This window comes from Girardinichthys multiradiatus, chromosome 15, assembly GCF_021462225.1.
Source record: "Girardinichthys multiradiatus isolate DD_20200921_A chromosome 15, DD_fGirMul_XY1, whole genome shotgun sequence".
In the NCBI taxonomy this organism is placed as follows: Eukaryota; Metazoa; Chordata; class Actinopteri; order Cyprinodontiformes; family Goodeidae; genus Girardinichthys; species Girardinichthys multiradiatus.
The window spans coordinates 3232125-3246307 of record NC_061808.1 but is presented as its reverse complement, the minus strand read 5'-3'; the positions used below and the strand labels follow the sequence as shown (position 1 = coordinate 3246307).

Here is a 14183-nt window from a genome sequence, read left to right as displayed (position 1 = left end):
TGGGCACATCGTGTCGTACTTCATTAAACCAACTGGTAGTAGAGGCAGCTTTTTTCCTTTAACTTCTGGACAATCTCTGAAGATCTCCCACTTAGTTGCTCACAACCAGTAGTAGGATCCATATCCAATGTGCTACATTCATGAAGTGGGACCAGGAGGTAAGTCATGTTTTGTTCTCAGACCAGGGAAAAACCCTGCCAGAGCAACAGAGCGAGCATCAGAGTCTGCAGCAACAAGCATTATGGCAAATCCTCAAATTTGTTAAACTCTAAAACAGATGAATCATATGAATATTCTGCATGCAGGTAAACAATTTCAATGTCAAAAAGTAGCTTAAATTATGGTTATATTTCTATTGTAAGCAAACAACAAACAGTCTTTCCTGCCACTTTAACTGGTTAAAAACCCCTAATAGAGGAGAAAAACTAAATGTTTTCCAACAGCATATAGTTACAAAAACTGAATTTGGTCTTTTCTTACTGGCAAGAGGTTTGCTGAAATCTTTAAGCCTCAAAGAAAATTACTGTCATCAAGTGTTTAAGTAGACTCTGCTCAGTAGTAATAATCCCCTCACACAACATGGCTCCATGCCTCATATTGTATAATCATGGTGAAAAGGGTGATTGAGCTTTTAGATGTGTCATTTCTGACGGTGAGGTGGATGTTTGGCTCCAGTCTGAGGCTCAGCAGACCGTTTAATGACGGATTGGATTGACTCGCAAGGAAACTTCTGTCATCATCAGTGAAAATTACAAATTACCTCCATCAACATGCCAACGCCTCGGAAACAGCGGAGCCGGATCAGTTAGGGAAACAGAACAAGTGACGATGGAGATGTTTACTGCTGGAAACTGACAGAGTTCGGTTCAGGCACAAGTCTGCCACCTGGTGGACAATCTGGTCCACAACAGAAGCTTTGAACAAATAAAACATAATTTGAGTTTTTATGTGATCAGACTTTTAACTCTAAAGAGACTTAACAATAGTAGTCCTGACCTTCCCTTGAGCAAGGCAGTAATCGTAACACTGGTGCAGTTGGTTGCACTGTTTCCTTGCAGCAAGAAGATAAGAAGATACTGGGTTTGAGTCCCAGCCTTCCCCGTCTTTCCGCATGGAGTTAGCAGGTTTATCTCTCCAGGTACTCTGGCTTCTTCCTACGGTCCAAAACCATGACTGTTAGGTGAACTGGTCTCTTTAAATTACCCTTAGGCGGGAATGGGTGTGTGCATGGTTGTTTGCCCTGTGTGTCTCTCTGTGTTGCCCTGCAATGGACTGGCGAGCTGTCCAGGGTGTACCCCGCCTCTCACTCGTAGACTGCTGGAGAAGACATCAGCTCCCCCTGTATGGGAAATGTGGATATAGAAAAATGCATGGATGGATGGGTGGATGAAGTTACTAATAAAGTCAGGTGAAATTCTTGTTTAGGTACATGTAGTCCAAAGCTGCCTCAGATGTCAGTTGGCCCCATCTAGTGAACAAAAAGTAGATCTACACCAGGAGTGTGATATCAGTGATGGGTTTGGATTTGCACTCTGGAGTTATGAGGATGTAATCATACTGGTTAATGTCTGATCACCAGTATGATTTGGAAGGTTTAACCATTTTATGAACACAGTAAAAATGGACTTTTGGAGCCTCCAGGTGTGGACAGACGTTTGCTCAGTGCATCTGTCCAGGACAGATGTAGATCAGATTGTTGGTGAACAGTACAAACAAAATATGTAGCTGCAGCAGACAGACTGCTGGATGTGTTTAACATACATCTAGTTGAGACAGCAGCCACAGTTTCTACAGTAGCATTATTAGGCAACCTTGCTTTATTTTAACTTAGCTAGCCTAAGAAAATCACATCCTCAACATCAAACCAGACCGAGCTCAACAAGGTGGCTACTTCATTCAAAAAACACAAATAACCTAAAAAAAGAGAGAGATGTCCCTGCCAAATAACATTTAGAGCATCTCTGTTCCTCACCAGCATAAAGACACATTCAAAAGATTTAATCTGCAACTACCGTCTGGAGAATATTTAAATGGGGGGAAATAAATAGTCTTTACTATTTCATTCAAATTTCTGCTAAACATACCATATTATTTAGTAAAATATATGTAAGACAACAATAGATTAGAGGACAAAGTTGATCTTGAGTGTTGTATCTTTTCTAATCATTGAAATATTTGATACATTGTCTCCAGTTATTGGCTTCTTTTTATGTAAAAAGAGAACATGTCAATTCACAGGAATTAACACTTAAACTTCTAAAACATTTGGTTGTTTAAGCATCAGGGGGATGCAAAATATAACAATAAAGCAATAAATACTCTTTTTTGACCTGGTATGGTGTCTCCTTGGTCTGTTCAGAATGGAAAAACTGTCCAACAACCCTTCAGCAGGAAAACCCTGGAAAACACAACACTGAAGCCTCAGGTAGTGCCGTTAAATAAATCAAGCAGTTCTTTCAGAGGCTAAACTAAACACTAACTTTAACAGAACCCCTGAAGGAAAAACCTTCAAGTAAGATCATTTAAACATTTCTATATCTACATGTTTTCAATCGGTGGATTGTGGGACATCGGTAGGCAGGTTCAGTTTTCCACACATGATTGACAGTGTGTGTGTTTGACTGCTTTAAATCAGTAAGCGTGACATATTAACACTCATTTTTATTCCTTTTTGTTACATTACTGATATTCACAGATAACCTATTTGTCTCTCTGAAAATCCATTAGATGCAAAGCTTCTGCAAGACCTCCTCGATCAGATGTTTTACATCAGTGTTTATCAAGTCTATGCCAGGAATAAAGGGATTTAAAAAGCAGGACTTAAAAATACAGCACTTATTTTAGAGGGTACACCAGTTCAGTCTGGGGAGTTAATGGGTCATTATGGAGACAGACTGTGTAAAAATGGTGGAGATTTCATCAGGATTGACTCGTGCAGGCGCCGGCAGGTCCAGAAGAGTGCAGGTGGTCCCCAGGTGGTGTGTGGAAGAACTAGGAGTAATCTTGACAGCATGTGCAAAACATGAGGCTGACCAGCGGTTTTACTGGGTGCTAACCAGCCGAGGATTAGGTTAGGAACTGAATGTTATATTTCTCAGAAAGCAGGAAGGATTGCTTGCCTACTCAATGTAAGTTGCCACGGTCAAGGTTGTACACAGAAGTCACAGTTTGTCATCAGCATATGTATGGTAAGAGATGTTGTAGTACTCCATGATCTCAGCTAGGGGGAGCACTTTGATGTTGAATATGAGTGGCCCCAAGAATAAAGCCCTGAGAAAGAATTATTTCTTTTAATTCTTTTTTTTTTAAATGTGTTGAGGCCAAACCCGATGAAAAAACGTAGAATACAAACAAGAAAACACAAAAATAGTTCAAGAAGATGTAACCCAATAAACCAAAATCATCTAACAGTCCAGAGTCAATTCAAATACCAGAGATTCACCTTGAAATTAAGTAGAAAATACCCACATTTAAAACAAAGTGCTCAAAAATTAACAATTGATCGGTATCGGTTTTTTCTGCCAGGTTTTGCCTCTTCAAGCTACAAAAGGGTCACCTGTAGCTTATTTTCAAACTGGAGCAGGTTTGTTTGGACAACGGTTTGCTCTAAATAATAGAAAATATTGTTTAAAAACATCGTTTTGTGTTTGGACAGGTTATCTTCCTCTGACATTAAAATTAGTTTGTTCTGAAACATGTAGGTGTGACAAAAAAGCAAAGAGGGGTAGATATTTTTTCGGAGCATTGTAGATGTAAACATAAAGACAAAACAAATGCACTATATTTAGTCATTTTGATTAATGGCGCTTCATTAATATCCAACCTATGAATAACTTTTTCTTTAAATATTCCTAAACAGCCTATGTACAGGCAAGAAAAACTAGTTAAAGCTTCTTTCAGTCAGCCTCTGGAGGACTTTAAAGCATAGGAACAATATGAGAACAAATGGTGGCTGTAAAAACAATATTATTTAAAACTTCGTTATACCCTGATACCAGGAACTGGCACATACCAACAAGATTGGCCTCCTGTATCGATTTCTGTTGGTGAATCCATTTATTATCCAGACAGTTTTCAGGGTTGTCTATTAATTGTTTATCAGTTGGTCCAGGTTCTCCAGAGCTGTATGTAGCACAGAGATCAGTAAAACCTTCTTTCTCTTCACAGATGTATGGAAGATTTACAATAAATCCTCACAAATGTTGACCGATCTAAGCTTAAATCTTCCCATTAAATCCAAGTAACAATATTTTTTTCATTGACAGAAAACCACCACGTAGCAATAATGATATTATTAACACAAAATATTCTAATATAGTCCAATCACGTTGTGTCATATATCAGGTATACGTAACAAGAAGCATTCAGCTTTTGTTTTGTTTTTTGTTTTTTCTGAAAACAGTTGAATAAAAAACAGTATCGCGAAATAGATAAACTATTGTATGTTAAGTTACTGTAACTAAAACTAAATTCAATTAAGTCCTTTACTATAGACTTAGGAGTTCCATAAGGTCAGCTTTATTGCATTTTAGGCACATTGTTTCATAGTGATTATGCATCTTATTTTGACCAGCTGATATTGTTTGTTTTTGTCCATTATTATTTGGAAAATAAACATGTTTTATTCTATATTAAATGTAAATGTCTCCTTCAACGCATCGCTTCACAGCTCTTTAAAGGATCTTGCCACTCATAGTATGGGAACAGCGTTGACGTTGCCTTTTACTGAGCATGTGCAGGAACCTTGTACTTCCGGATTAGAAACTCGATCATTTCCTGAGGCGCGCGACGTAAACAGAATGCACGCGGCGGGAATCTGGATGTGTTTTTCCTGAAGCGTTTCCTCCGGTTTTCCAGGCTAAATATGATCCCTGTTGCTGCTTCGGCCCGGGCTCGGAAGAAGAACCAGACGGTGTTCGGCCTCATGGGAAAGTGCGTCGTATTCGGGTGTCCGAACCGCATGGGGAACTTTACCCGGGGCGTGTTGAGCCGAGCACCGAAAAGGTTCTTCAGGTTCCCCACAGCTCCGGACCGAGTCAAGGTACGGAGACCCTGGAAAGTAGTCAGAGCCCGGGGTTGGCGGTTGTTTTCTGTGTTTGGGTCGGTATATTTCCTGGTCTTTAGCAGCTTTATAGGAGGCAAGAAGTTAGTGTAAAAGTTTGGTTCCAGGATACTGTGAGGGTTTGGGTGATCTACTTTAAAATGGGAGAACTGGAAAATCCAACAGTTTGTTCAGGATTCCTGTACAGTCGGAATAAGTTCCAGGTCAGTTTCCACGATAGATATTATTTCCAGGATGACTTCCCTGCCCCACTTTAAAAAAGGTTTTCCTTCTTTCTGCAAGTTCTTCCTTGTGTCTTTCCTGCCTGTCTTATCCTTCCTTGAGCCCTACCATGTTTCCTCCTACCTTTGCTACCTTCATTTTGACCTTCATTGTGTGCCATTCATCTGTCCTTGTGTCCTTTCCTCTTTCCTTCCCTCGCTCCATTCATCCTTGTGTCTGTCCTATCTTTTCCCTCCATCTCTCCTTCAGTCTTTAATCTATTTTGTGTCCTTCCCTCCTCCTAATCCTTGAGTCCATCCTTTCCTGTGTCCTTCCTTCCTTCTGATCCTTGTGTCCTTCATTTCTTGTCATTCCTTATTTTCTGATATCTTTCCATTATTCCTTGTTTCCCTCCATTCCTTCATTCTGTTTTTTGCGTCTTTAAAACCTTCCTGCTGTAGAAATATCTTCCACAATTCATAAATAATTTCTGTATTTTTATTTTAAAACGGTCAGAAAGTGACACTTGAAAGACATTCAGAAGTCGCATTTTAAGTTTGCCAAACTCGATGTAGGGTCAGAGAAAACATGTGGATCGGACCAAAGCAGAACCTTCTGACCTACACGCAACACTCTGTGTGGTGGAAATCTCTGCACATTACCCTGGAAAGATCATCAGCATGGTGAAACATGGTGGTGGCAGCATCATGCTGGGGTAATGCTTGTCTTCAGCAGGGACAGTTAAAGCTGCTGCAGTATTTATGAGACGACCCCTTGCCTCTTAGGTCTGGCTGGCAGCGCTGAGGGAAACCGACAAGGACACGTTGGAGCAGCATTTCATCTGCGAAGACCACTTCCTGCCAGAAGACATCTTCAAAAATGGGATCAGCAGCGACGCCATTCCCATCATGCCGCCGTATCTGGATGGGCAGCGGCGCCTGATCAGTCCTTGGAGCGGTGATTCGTTGCAGGAAGAAGAGCAGTGGTCGAACGGAGGCTGGGATAATGAAGAGGAGGAAGATGAAGAGGAGGCTCCTCGTGCAGCACCGGAACCACCTGAGCAGGTCTGGAGTCAGTTTTTACCTGTAAACAGCTCTTTAATTTCTGTCAAAACCAAACATGGAGACTTATTTGGTTACTGATATGCTCCACTGGTTCTGCAGAATCCAGACAGAGGTCCTGAGAAGCCACCAGAACCTAATCTGAAGAGGTAACATGCATCTGCGCTCTAGTTTTTTATCATTTGGACCAGGATCCCTCAACAACCCTGTTCAGCCTTATTTTCTAGGAACTTGCAGAGAAATCTTTCCATCATTTGTTGTTTCTCTTCTTCAGAGATTTCTGCCCTGAAAATGAAGCAACCAGCTGGTTCATCAGAGAAGGTGAGTCACAGTAAACCAACCATCTTCTTTCTCGAGTCCTTTCTAAGCCAACCTTCAAGGTTGTTCCTCTGAGGGGAAACATTCGACCTGACTCCCAACACTTATGAATATCCTCATAATTATTTGATGCCAGGAAAAGTCATTCCTCTGATATCGAATTTAATCGACACAGACAGCAGCGAGGAATCTGATGTTTCTTCAGATGTATTTCAGTCAGTATCAGAGAGAAGAAAGTCAGCTTTCATCAGATGGAAGAGCACCAGCGCTGCGGCGGCGGACGGCCGTCTGATTCAACCACAGTCGATTGTTGCCGGATGCCAGCCGGAGTCAATCTACATGAAACCACAGAACCAGGAAACAGAACCAGGACAACATCTGGATTTTCTTAATAATTCTCTAAAGACTGGAGACTTAGACGTTATTTCTGGGCGACTTTGGACTTTGAAATGAAATATGTTTGTTCTGTGTCACAGTCGTCTTCTATCACATCTTTAATCTTGATATCATATCGATTTCTGCTTCTAGGGTTGAGATGAAGCCAGACTCTCCGAAATATTATAAAATTATGTTATTTATCATAAGAAATTCACATTTTATGTCTGAACTTCCTTTGAATCTGTTTTTGAGTTTTCCATCATTTCAGCTGGGTCAGAACCGTGCAGTCAGTGATCGTCGTCGGGCTTTTCTGTCCCTCAATGGGTCAGAACCGTGCAGTCAGTGATCGTCGTCGGGCTTTTCTGTCCCTCAATGGGTCAGAACCGTGCAGTCAGTGATCGTCGTCGGGCTTTTCTGTCCCTCAATGGGTCAGAACCGTGCAGTCATTGATCGTCGTCGGGCTTTTCTGTCCCACAATGGGTCAGAACCGTGCAGTCATTGATCGTCGTCGGGCTTTTCTGTCCCTCAATGGGTCAGAACCGTGCAGTCAGTGATCGTCGTCGGGCTTTTCTGTCCCTCAATGGGTCAGAACCGTGCAGTCATTGATAATCGTCGGGCTTTTCTGTCCCTCAATGGGTCAGAACCGTGCAGTCATTGATCGTCGTCGGGCTTTTCTGTCCCTCAATGGGTCAGAACCGTGCAGTCATTGATCGTCGTCGGGCTTTTCTGTCCCTCAATGGGTCAGAACCGTGCAGTCAGTGATCGTCGTCGGGCTTTTCTGTCCCACAATGGGTCAGAACCGTGCAGTCATTGATCGTCGTCGGGCTTTTCTGTCCCTCAATGGGTCAGAACCGTGCAGTCATTGATCGTCGTCGGGCTTTTCTGTCCCACAATGGGTCAGAACCGTGCAGTCATTGATCGTCGTCGGGCTTTTCTGTCCCACAATGGGTCAGAACCGTGCAGTCATTGATCGTCGTCGGGCTTTTCTGTCCCTCAATGGGTCAGAACCGTGCAGTCATTGATCGTCGTCGGGCTTTTCTGTCCCTCAATGGGTCAGAACCGTGCAGTCAGTGATCGTCGTCGGGCTTTTCTGTCCCACAATGGGTCAGAACCGTGCAGTCATTGATCGTCGTCGGGCTTTTCTGTCCCTCAATGGGTCAGAACCGTGCAGTCATTGATCGTCGTCGGGCTTTTCTGTCCCTCAATGGGTCAGAACCGTGCAGTCATTGATCATCGTCGGGCTTTTCTGTCCCTCAATGGGTCAGAACCGTGCAGTCATTGATCGTCGTCGGGCTTTTCTGTCCCTCAATGGGTCAGAACCGTGCAGTCAGTGATCGTCGTCGGGCTTTTCTGTCCCTCAATGGGTCAGAACCGTGCAGTCATTGATCGTCGTCGGGCTTTTCTGTCCCACAATGGGTCAGAACCGTGCAGTCAGTGATCGTCGTCGGGCTTTTCTGTCCCTCAATGGGTCAGAACCGTGCAGTCAGTGATCGTCGTCGGGCTTTTCTGTCCCTCAATGGGTCAGAACCGTGCAGTCATTGATCGTCGTCGGGCTTTTCTGTCCCTCAATGGGTCAGAACCGTGCAGTCATTGATCGTCGTCGGGCTTTTCTGTCCCTCAATGGGTCAGAACCGTGCAGTCAGTGATCGTCGTCGGGCTTTTCTGTCCCTCAATGGGTCAGAACCGTGCAGTCAGTGATCGTCGTCGGGCTTTTCTGTCCCTCAATGGGTCAGAACCGTGCAGTCATTGATCGTCGTCGGGCTTTTCTGTCCCTCAATGGGTCAGAACCGTGCAGTCATTGATCGTCGTCGGGCTTTTCTGTCCCTCAATGGGTCAGAACCGTGCAGTCAGTGATCGTCGTCGGGCTTTTCTGTCCCTCAATGGGTCAGAACCGTGCAGTCAGTGATCGTCGTCGGGCTTTTCTGTGCCACAATGGGTCAGAACCGTGCAGTCAGTGATCGTCGTCGGGCTTTTCTGTCCCTCAATGGGTCAGAACCGTGCAGTCAGTGATCGTCGTCGGGCTTTTCTGTCCCTCAATGGGTCAGAACCGTGCAGTCATTGATCGTCGTCGGGCTTTTCTGTCCCTCAATGGGTCAGAACCGTGCAGTCATTGATCGTCGTCGGGCTTTTCTGTCCCTCAATGGGTCAGAACCGTGCGGTCAGTGGCCGTTGGACCAACAAGACACGTAGGTGATGAAATAAGAACTTGCTCTCTGGTTTGTCTGATCAGTTTTCTCCTGGAGGTCCGGCTGGAGGTCCGGCTTTAACAGCCGGCGTGGTTCTGTGTTCAGGTACTCCTCTGTCCCGGCTCACACGGGGCTTCCTGGAGCTGCTGATGGCTGCTCCGGATGCCTCCGTGGACATCAAAGAGGCGGCATCAAAGCTCCAGACCCACACACACCGAGTCAACACCGTCATCGACGTCCTGCAGGGGATCGGCCTCGTCCAGACGGACTCGGATAACCGGGTCAGGTGGATGTAAGCGACTGAAACCAGTTTGTATAATATATAAAGCATGCGTCTTCACTGGGCCACAGTTTGCTGGAAGCTTTGGAAACTAGTTTTTAGCGGAAATCTTTCCGGTTCTGGAAGAGTGTGGGTCCAGGAAATGCGTGTGCTTCCAGAATTTACCGCTTGGTCCATTGTGTCCCACTGGAACCTTCTCTCTTTCTGTATGTTCTCGGTCCAGAGGAAGCAGTCCGATCTTCAGCTTTCTGTGGAGGGACACGCTGAAGTTCCTGACGATGCTGCAGAGGCTGAAGATGATTGAAGACGAGGTGGACAGACTCTTTAAATCCTGCGCGCAGCAGCTCTTTGAGCTCACTGAGGATGAGGAGAACTCTGCATATCCTTCTGGGTCTGACTCGGGTCAGAGATCTGAAGAGCTGCCAGAGGTTCTGTTGGTGCAGCTCCAGAATGTTATCTGTTAATGCAGGAAATAAGCAGACAGGTGCCTGATAATAATGAAGTCAGTCATGGAGTTGGAAAATAATGATCCTGATTTCCAGCAGGATCACTGAACAGATTTTTCTGAAATTTTCTCCATGGTTGCTGAAAATATGAGAACATCAGTTTAAACAAGATCTACTTCATCACAACCGAAGAGTTCGGGTTAATGTGGATCTGTTGGGCTAAAAGCTAGACTTTCTGGAGGCTTTGATGCAATGCTTGTAAGCAGAAGAAGCTTCTTCTTCTTTAACCTGTTTTCACGCTGGCCTACGTCAGCTGCGAGGACATCTGTCGCCTCAGAGACTTCCAGCAGCAGACGGTGATTGCCCTCAGATCTCCGCTGGAAACCAAGCTGGTCATTCCTCCTCCTGAAGAGGTACCACAAGCAGCTGATCCCAGAGAGACGGATTTAATCATGTCGTTTTATCTGAGCAGTTAAATGAAAACTATCATGATTTTAGCTGATTGTTCATTCTGATTCTGCCCGGTGTTTCAGGACGGGATTCAGATGCAGCTGAAATCAGAGAATGGTCCCATTTTGGCCCTGACCTGTAACGTAGGACCTTTGACCTCTGAGGCCTCAAACAGCAGCAGGGTCTTCTCAGCGCTGGAGCGTCGTGTCCGGCTGTACACATTGAACGAAGGTACTTGGAGTGGGCTAAAACCCGAACAGAACGTTTCTCAGCCAGTTTCATCATTACTGTATTAGGACATTTTTTTCCCCAAGATGAGGACCAGATAAAAGGAATGTGTGGATTTAAAATGTTATTTTATGATTAACAGCTCATTAGCATCATCACATTTTAAATCCCACATGCTTCATTTGAAGACCTCTGGAATATCTTTGGTATCTCCTTATTATCTCTGCACCTAAATAAATTAGAATATCGTTGAAAAATGCTAACATTGATTTATTATGCACAGTGAAATATTTCTGCCTTCAGCTCATCCACGTTGTTGGTTCTGGTGTCTCTTAATTTGCTCTTTACATATATACTCTCTAGAGTTGAACCCGGCATACCGGCTAGTTAATCAGATGGTCGTTAATGGTATTGGTATTTTGGCAGTGGTGGCAGGTGCTAAGACCTGCTGCAAAATTACCTAAAATATGACATTTTTCCTTCAACTCAGTTTTCCATCAGTATACTTGGATACAGCCTGCGGCGCCTGGGTCAAAGAATCCCAGTTTTATAAGATGCTTCTTTCTAGTGTTGTCTCTGGTTCCACATCCTCTCAAGGCCGTGGTCATCCATGCTACTTTCATATTCTTTTTTTTTTCTTCCTTCCACTCAACTTTCCACCCATATGCTTGGGTCAACTTTCAGGTAAGCAGGCTTCTCCATGATTATGTAGCCCATAACATGGCTGAAAATGAACATTTCTGCATTAAAAATCCCTTCTTATTGGACTCCTAATCATTTTATATTAGCTGTAAGCAAAGATCCACGAAATAAACAAAAAAATCCATAAAATATGTCAGTCTGTAATAAGAATAAATAATAAATGGGTGAAATAAGTATATTTTGCAATGTTATGTTGATTTAATAAGATGCGCCTTTATACAGTTTCAACTACAGCGATCAACACACTACTGACTGTTCGTTCTTGCTCATAATTTTTTATTCCTGTTATTTTTCTTCTGTCCGACATTCTACTTTAAATCATGAAGTGTAAAAAGAAAACTGGTCGGATGTTCACGCTTTATTCACCTGCCAACAGTGGAGAGCGAGAAGATGCACATCTAGGAAGAGGAAGAATGAGGATGAAGACCTTTGCTGCAGGTAGTGATAAATTGATGGAAATTTCTATTTATAAGCAGAAATATCAGTTCACCTCAGCTGTTTCTTGGGTTTTTGTTTCGTAGACTCGTGTGATCAGGCTGAGGGGGACACCCAATGATATCCCTAACTGAAGGAACTCTGAGCACAAGAGCAGGAAGATGGAGGCGACCCGGACCGACGAGGTTGCTTAAAAAATGATGAAGGGACGGAGGTTGACGGAGGTTGACCGAGCACCAGGTCTGCAACTCTATGGGGAGCAGAGAAAACGTTTGGAGGACTTTATCCGCTTACTTAACTACATATGCAAACCTGGATCGTAGTTTTTATGTCTTTTCGTCGGGCAGAGCCGGAGGGTCTGGCAGCCATTGCTTTTGGAAAATATAGGCCTGAAGGACCACAGCTTCTCACACCAAACTAATTCAACTATTAAGGGCTTCATTCCTGTAGCTGTTTTCTTCAGTTAGACAGAAGATAGAAACAGGACTCAGACTTTGACCTCCCAGATGTTTTTATCCTAACTAGAGATGGTGACCGGCTGGTGACTGGAATCATTAGATTTCTCCACAGTTCGGAGAGGTGAGCAGCTGGTCAGAAACCCAGGAGTCCGCTATTTGTCCCATTGGTGGACGCAACAGATGAAGCATCAGCAGGAGGCACCAACAGGTCACACTCTTCAGTGTGGACGCTGTTAATGAGTGAGGACAATCAAAATATTGCTGTTTATTTTAGTATCAGTTTGTGAGAAGCTGTTTAAATGGAAACCGAAACATGTCAGTAGTTTATTCGGGCTGCGGGATGGCCAGAGAGAGCAAGACTTTCATCAGATAACAGGAAGGGTGAACATATTACAGAAAACTTCCTCTGTTTTATTCTTTTGACCTTTGAGGAACATGCTGGTTTTGAAAGTGGTGGGAGCCTTTGTAGAGTTAAGATATCAATCACACACACACACCCACACACACAGTCGATGCTAAAGCCAGTTTAAAAGGTGAATATCCTCCACAATCATTTTAGCCAGAAACTGTGTTTTAGAGAGAGATTGGACTCCTCCAGTATCTGGATCAGCAGGCCGAGACCCGACAGCTGTCTCTGATCCGGACCTGTGTAACATCTCTGTTATGTTTTATTTTCCATCTTTTGCTTTATAAAAACAGGAAGCAGGAGCAGAAATACTAGGTCCGCTTGTTTCCGTTTCTCCTACCTGCTGCTTTTGCTCTTTCATCTAGTTGAGTTTTGGGTTGAGATTCTCAGATATCCGGATGGGATCTGCAGGATAACCAGAAATGCTCCTGCAGGAGAAACACTGAACTGAACTGAGCCTTTGTGCGAAAGATCGGATCTGAACAGTAAAATGATTCTTTTTGACCCACCAGAGCTGGAAATAGATTAGTGTTTTGAGCTTCTCTGTTTATTTTCTGCCATTTTGGTTCTAAAACTCACAAAATACATAGAAACCAATAAAGGATTTAACTGCAGAGAAATAATCTCCTGTGTTCTGTGTTCAAACTAACTGGTTTTCTCACAGCTGATTTGATTTTGAAAGGAGAAATCAGGACTATCTGACAAGCTGAAGTAAGTGAAAAGAGCGCAAAAGCACCTCACCATGCTCACCATGAAGGATGCGTTCTCCATGTGCGAATAATGGTTCTCACTGTGGTTCTCTGGAGTCCCAGAAATGGGAAGAAATCCTTTAAAATGTCCCCTTCAGGCCGGCAGTTGAGTGAGTTTCCTGCATAAAACAGATGAAAGGTGAAAATAACTAAATGAAAACCTTGTTTTGGTGAAACTGGTGTTGAAGCGAAGAGATCTGGGTAAATAAAATCAGAGTTTTAGAGTTTTAGACGTGAGAAGAAGGTTTGTTCTGACCCAATGTATCCAAAAAACCTGATGTGGAGCTAAGACAGTTTAACGAGGCTTCGTAAGTTAAACCTAATGTATGCAGTTGTTTTTTAAAGATTGATATCAAAATGTTAATTTTACCTCTGATTACAGTCTGGAAAATTCACAGCCATTTTTATGAGTGATTGCTACTTTCTGAAGACCGGTATAAATATGTCTGGACATGCAGAAATCTGGATTTAACATCCAGAAGTTCATCAAGAAGAGAAAATGTATTTAGTTTGTATGAAACATAAAGACTTCACGTTAAAACTGCAGCGTCTGCTTGGTTAATCAAGACTTTAAGAGGTTTTAAATTTCTCTCATCCTGAACGCGAGCTGTAGAAATACTCAGCCAGCAGGGGGCAGCAGTCAGCCAGCAGCTTGGGCCCACGGCCTTTAATCAGGCGGTTCTGATTCTGCAGGTTTTAGAAGGTTTAATGCTTGAATGCACCTCATTTAAATCAGTCTCATTAGCAGAACTTGGAGGAAGGAGGAGGAGATTAGTTTTCAATAAGGTGTGTTGAAGCAGAAACAAATCTAAAACTTGCAGGG

At 43.4% G+C, this 14183-nt stretch overlaps 1 protein-coding gene across 3 annotated transcripts; it reads left to right on the top strand.

The window, feature by feature from the left end:
- Positions 1–13225, top strand: LOC124881800 (transcription factor E2F3-like). 3 transcript variants are annotated; one of them, XM_047387602.1, is made up of 10 exons: positions 4759–5041; positions 6049–6327; positions 6427–6473; positions 6599–6645; positions 9312–9498; positions 9710–9865; positions 10231–10345; positions 10466–10613; positions 11689–11750; positions 11834–13225. In XM_047387602.1, exons 1-9 carry the CDS (start codon positions 4865–4867, stop codon positions 11712–11714), a joined length of 1182 nt encoding a protein of 393 aa, XP_047243558.1. In that variant the 5' UTR covers positions 4759–4864; the 3' UTR covers positions 11715–11750; positions 11834–13225. The 3 variants fall into 3 exon arrangements, 1 of the variants encoding a protein (XP_047243558.1); XR_007041753.1 differs by lacking the exon at positions 4759–5041 and adding an exon at positions 1–158 and having other exon boundaries at positions 10466–11750; XR_007041752.1 differs by having other exon boundaries at positions 4758–5041; positions 10466–11750.
- Positions 13226–14183: the final 958 nt, after the last annotated feature.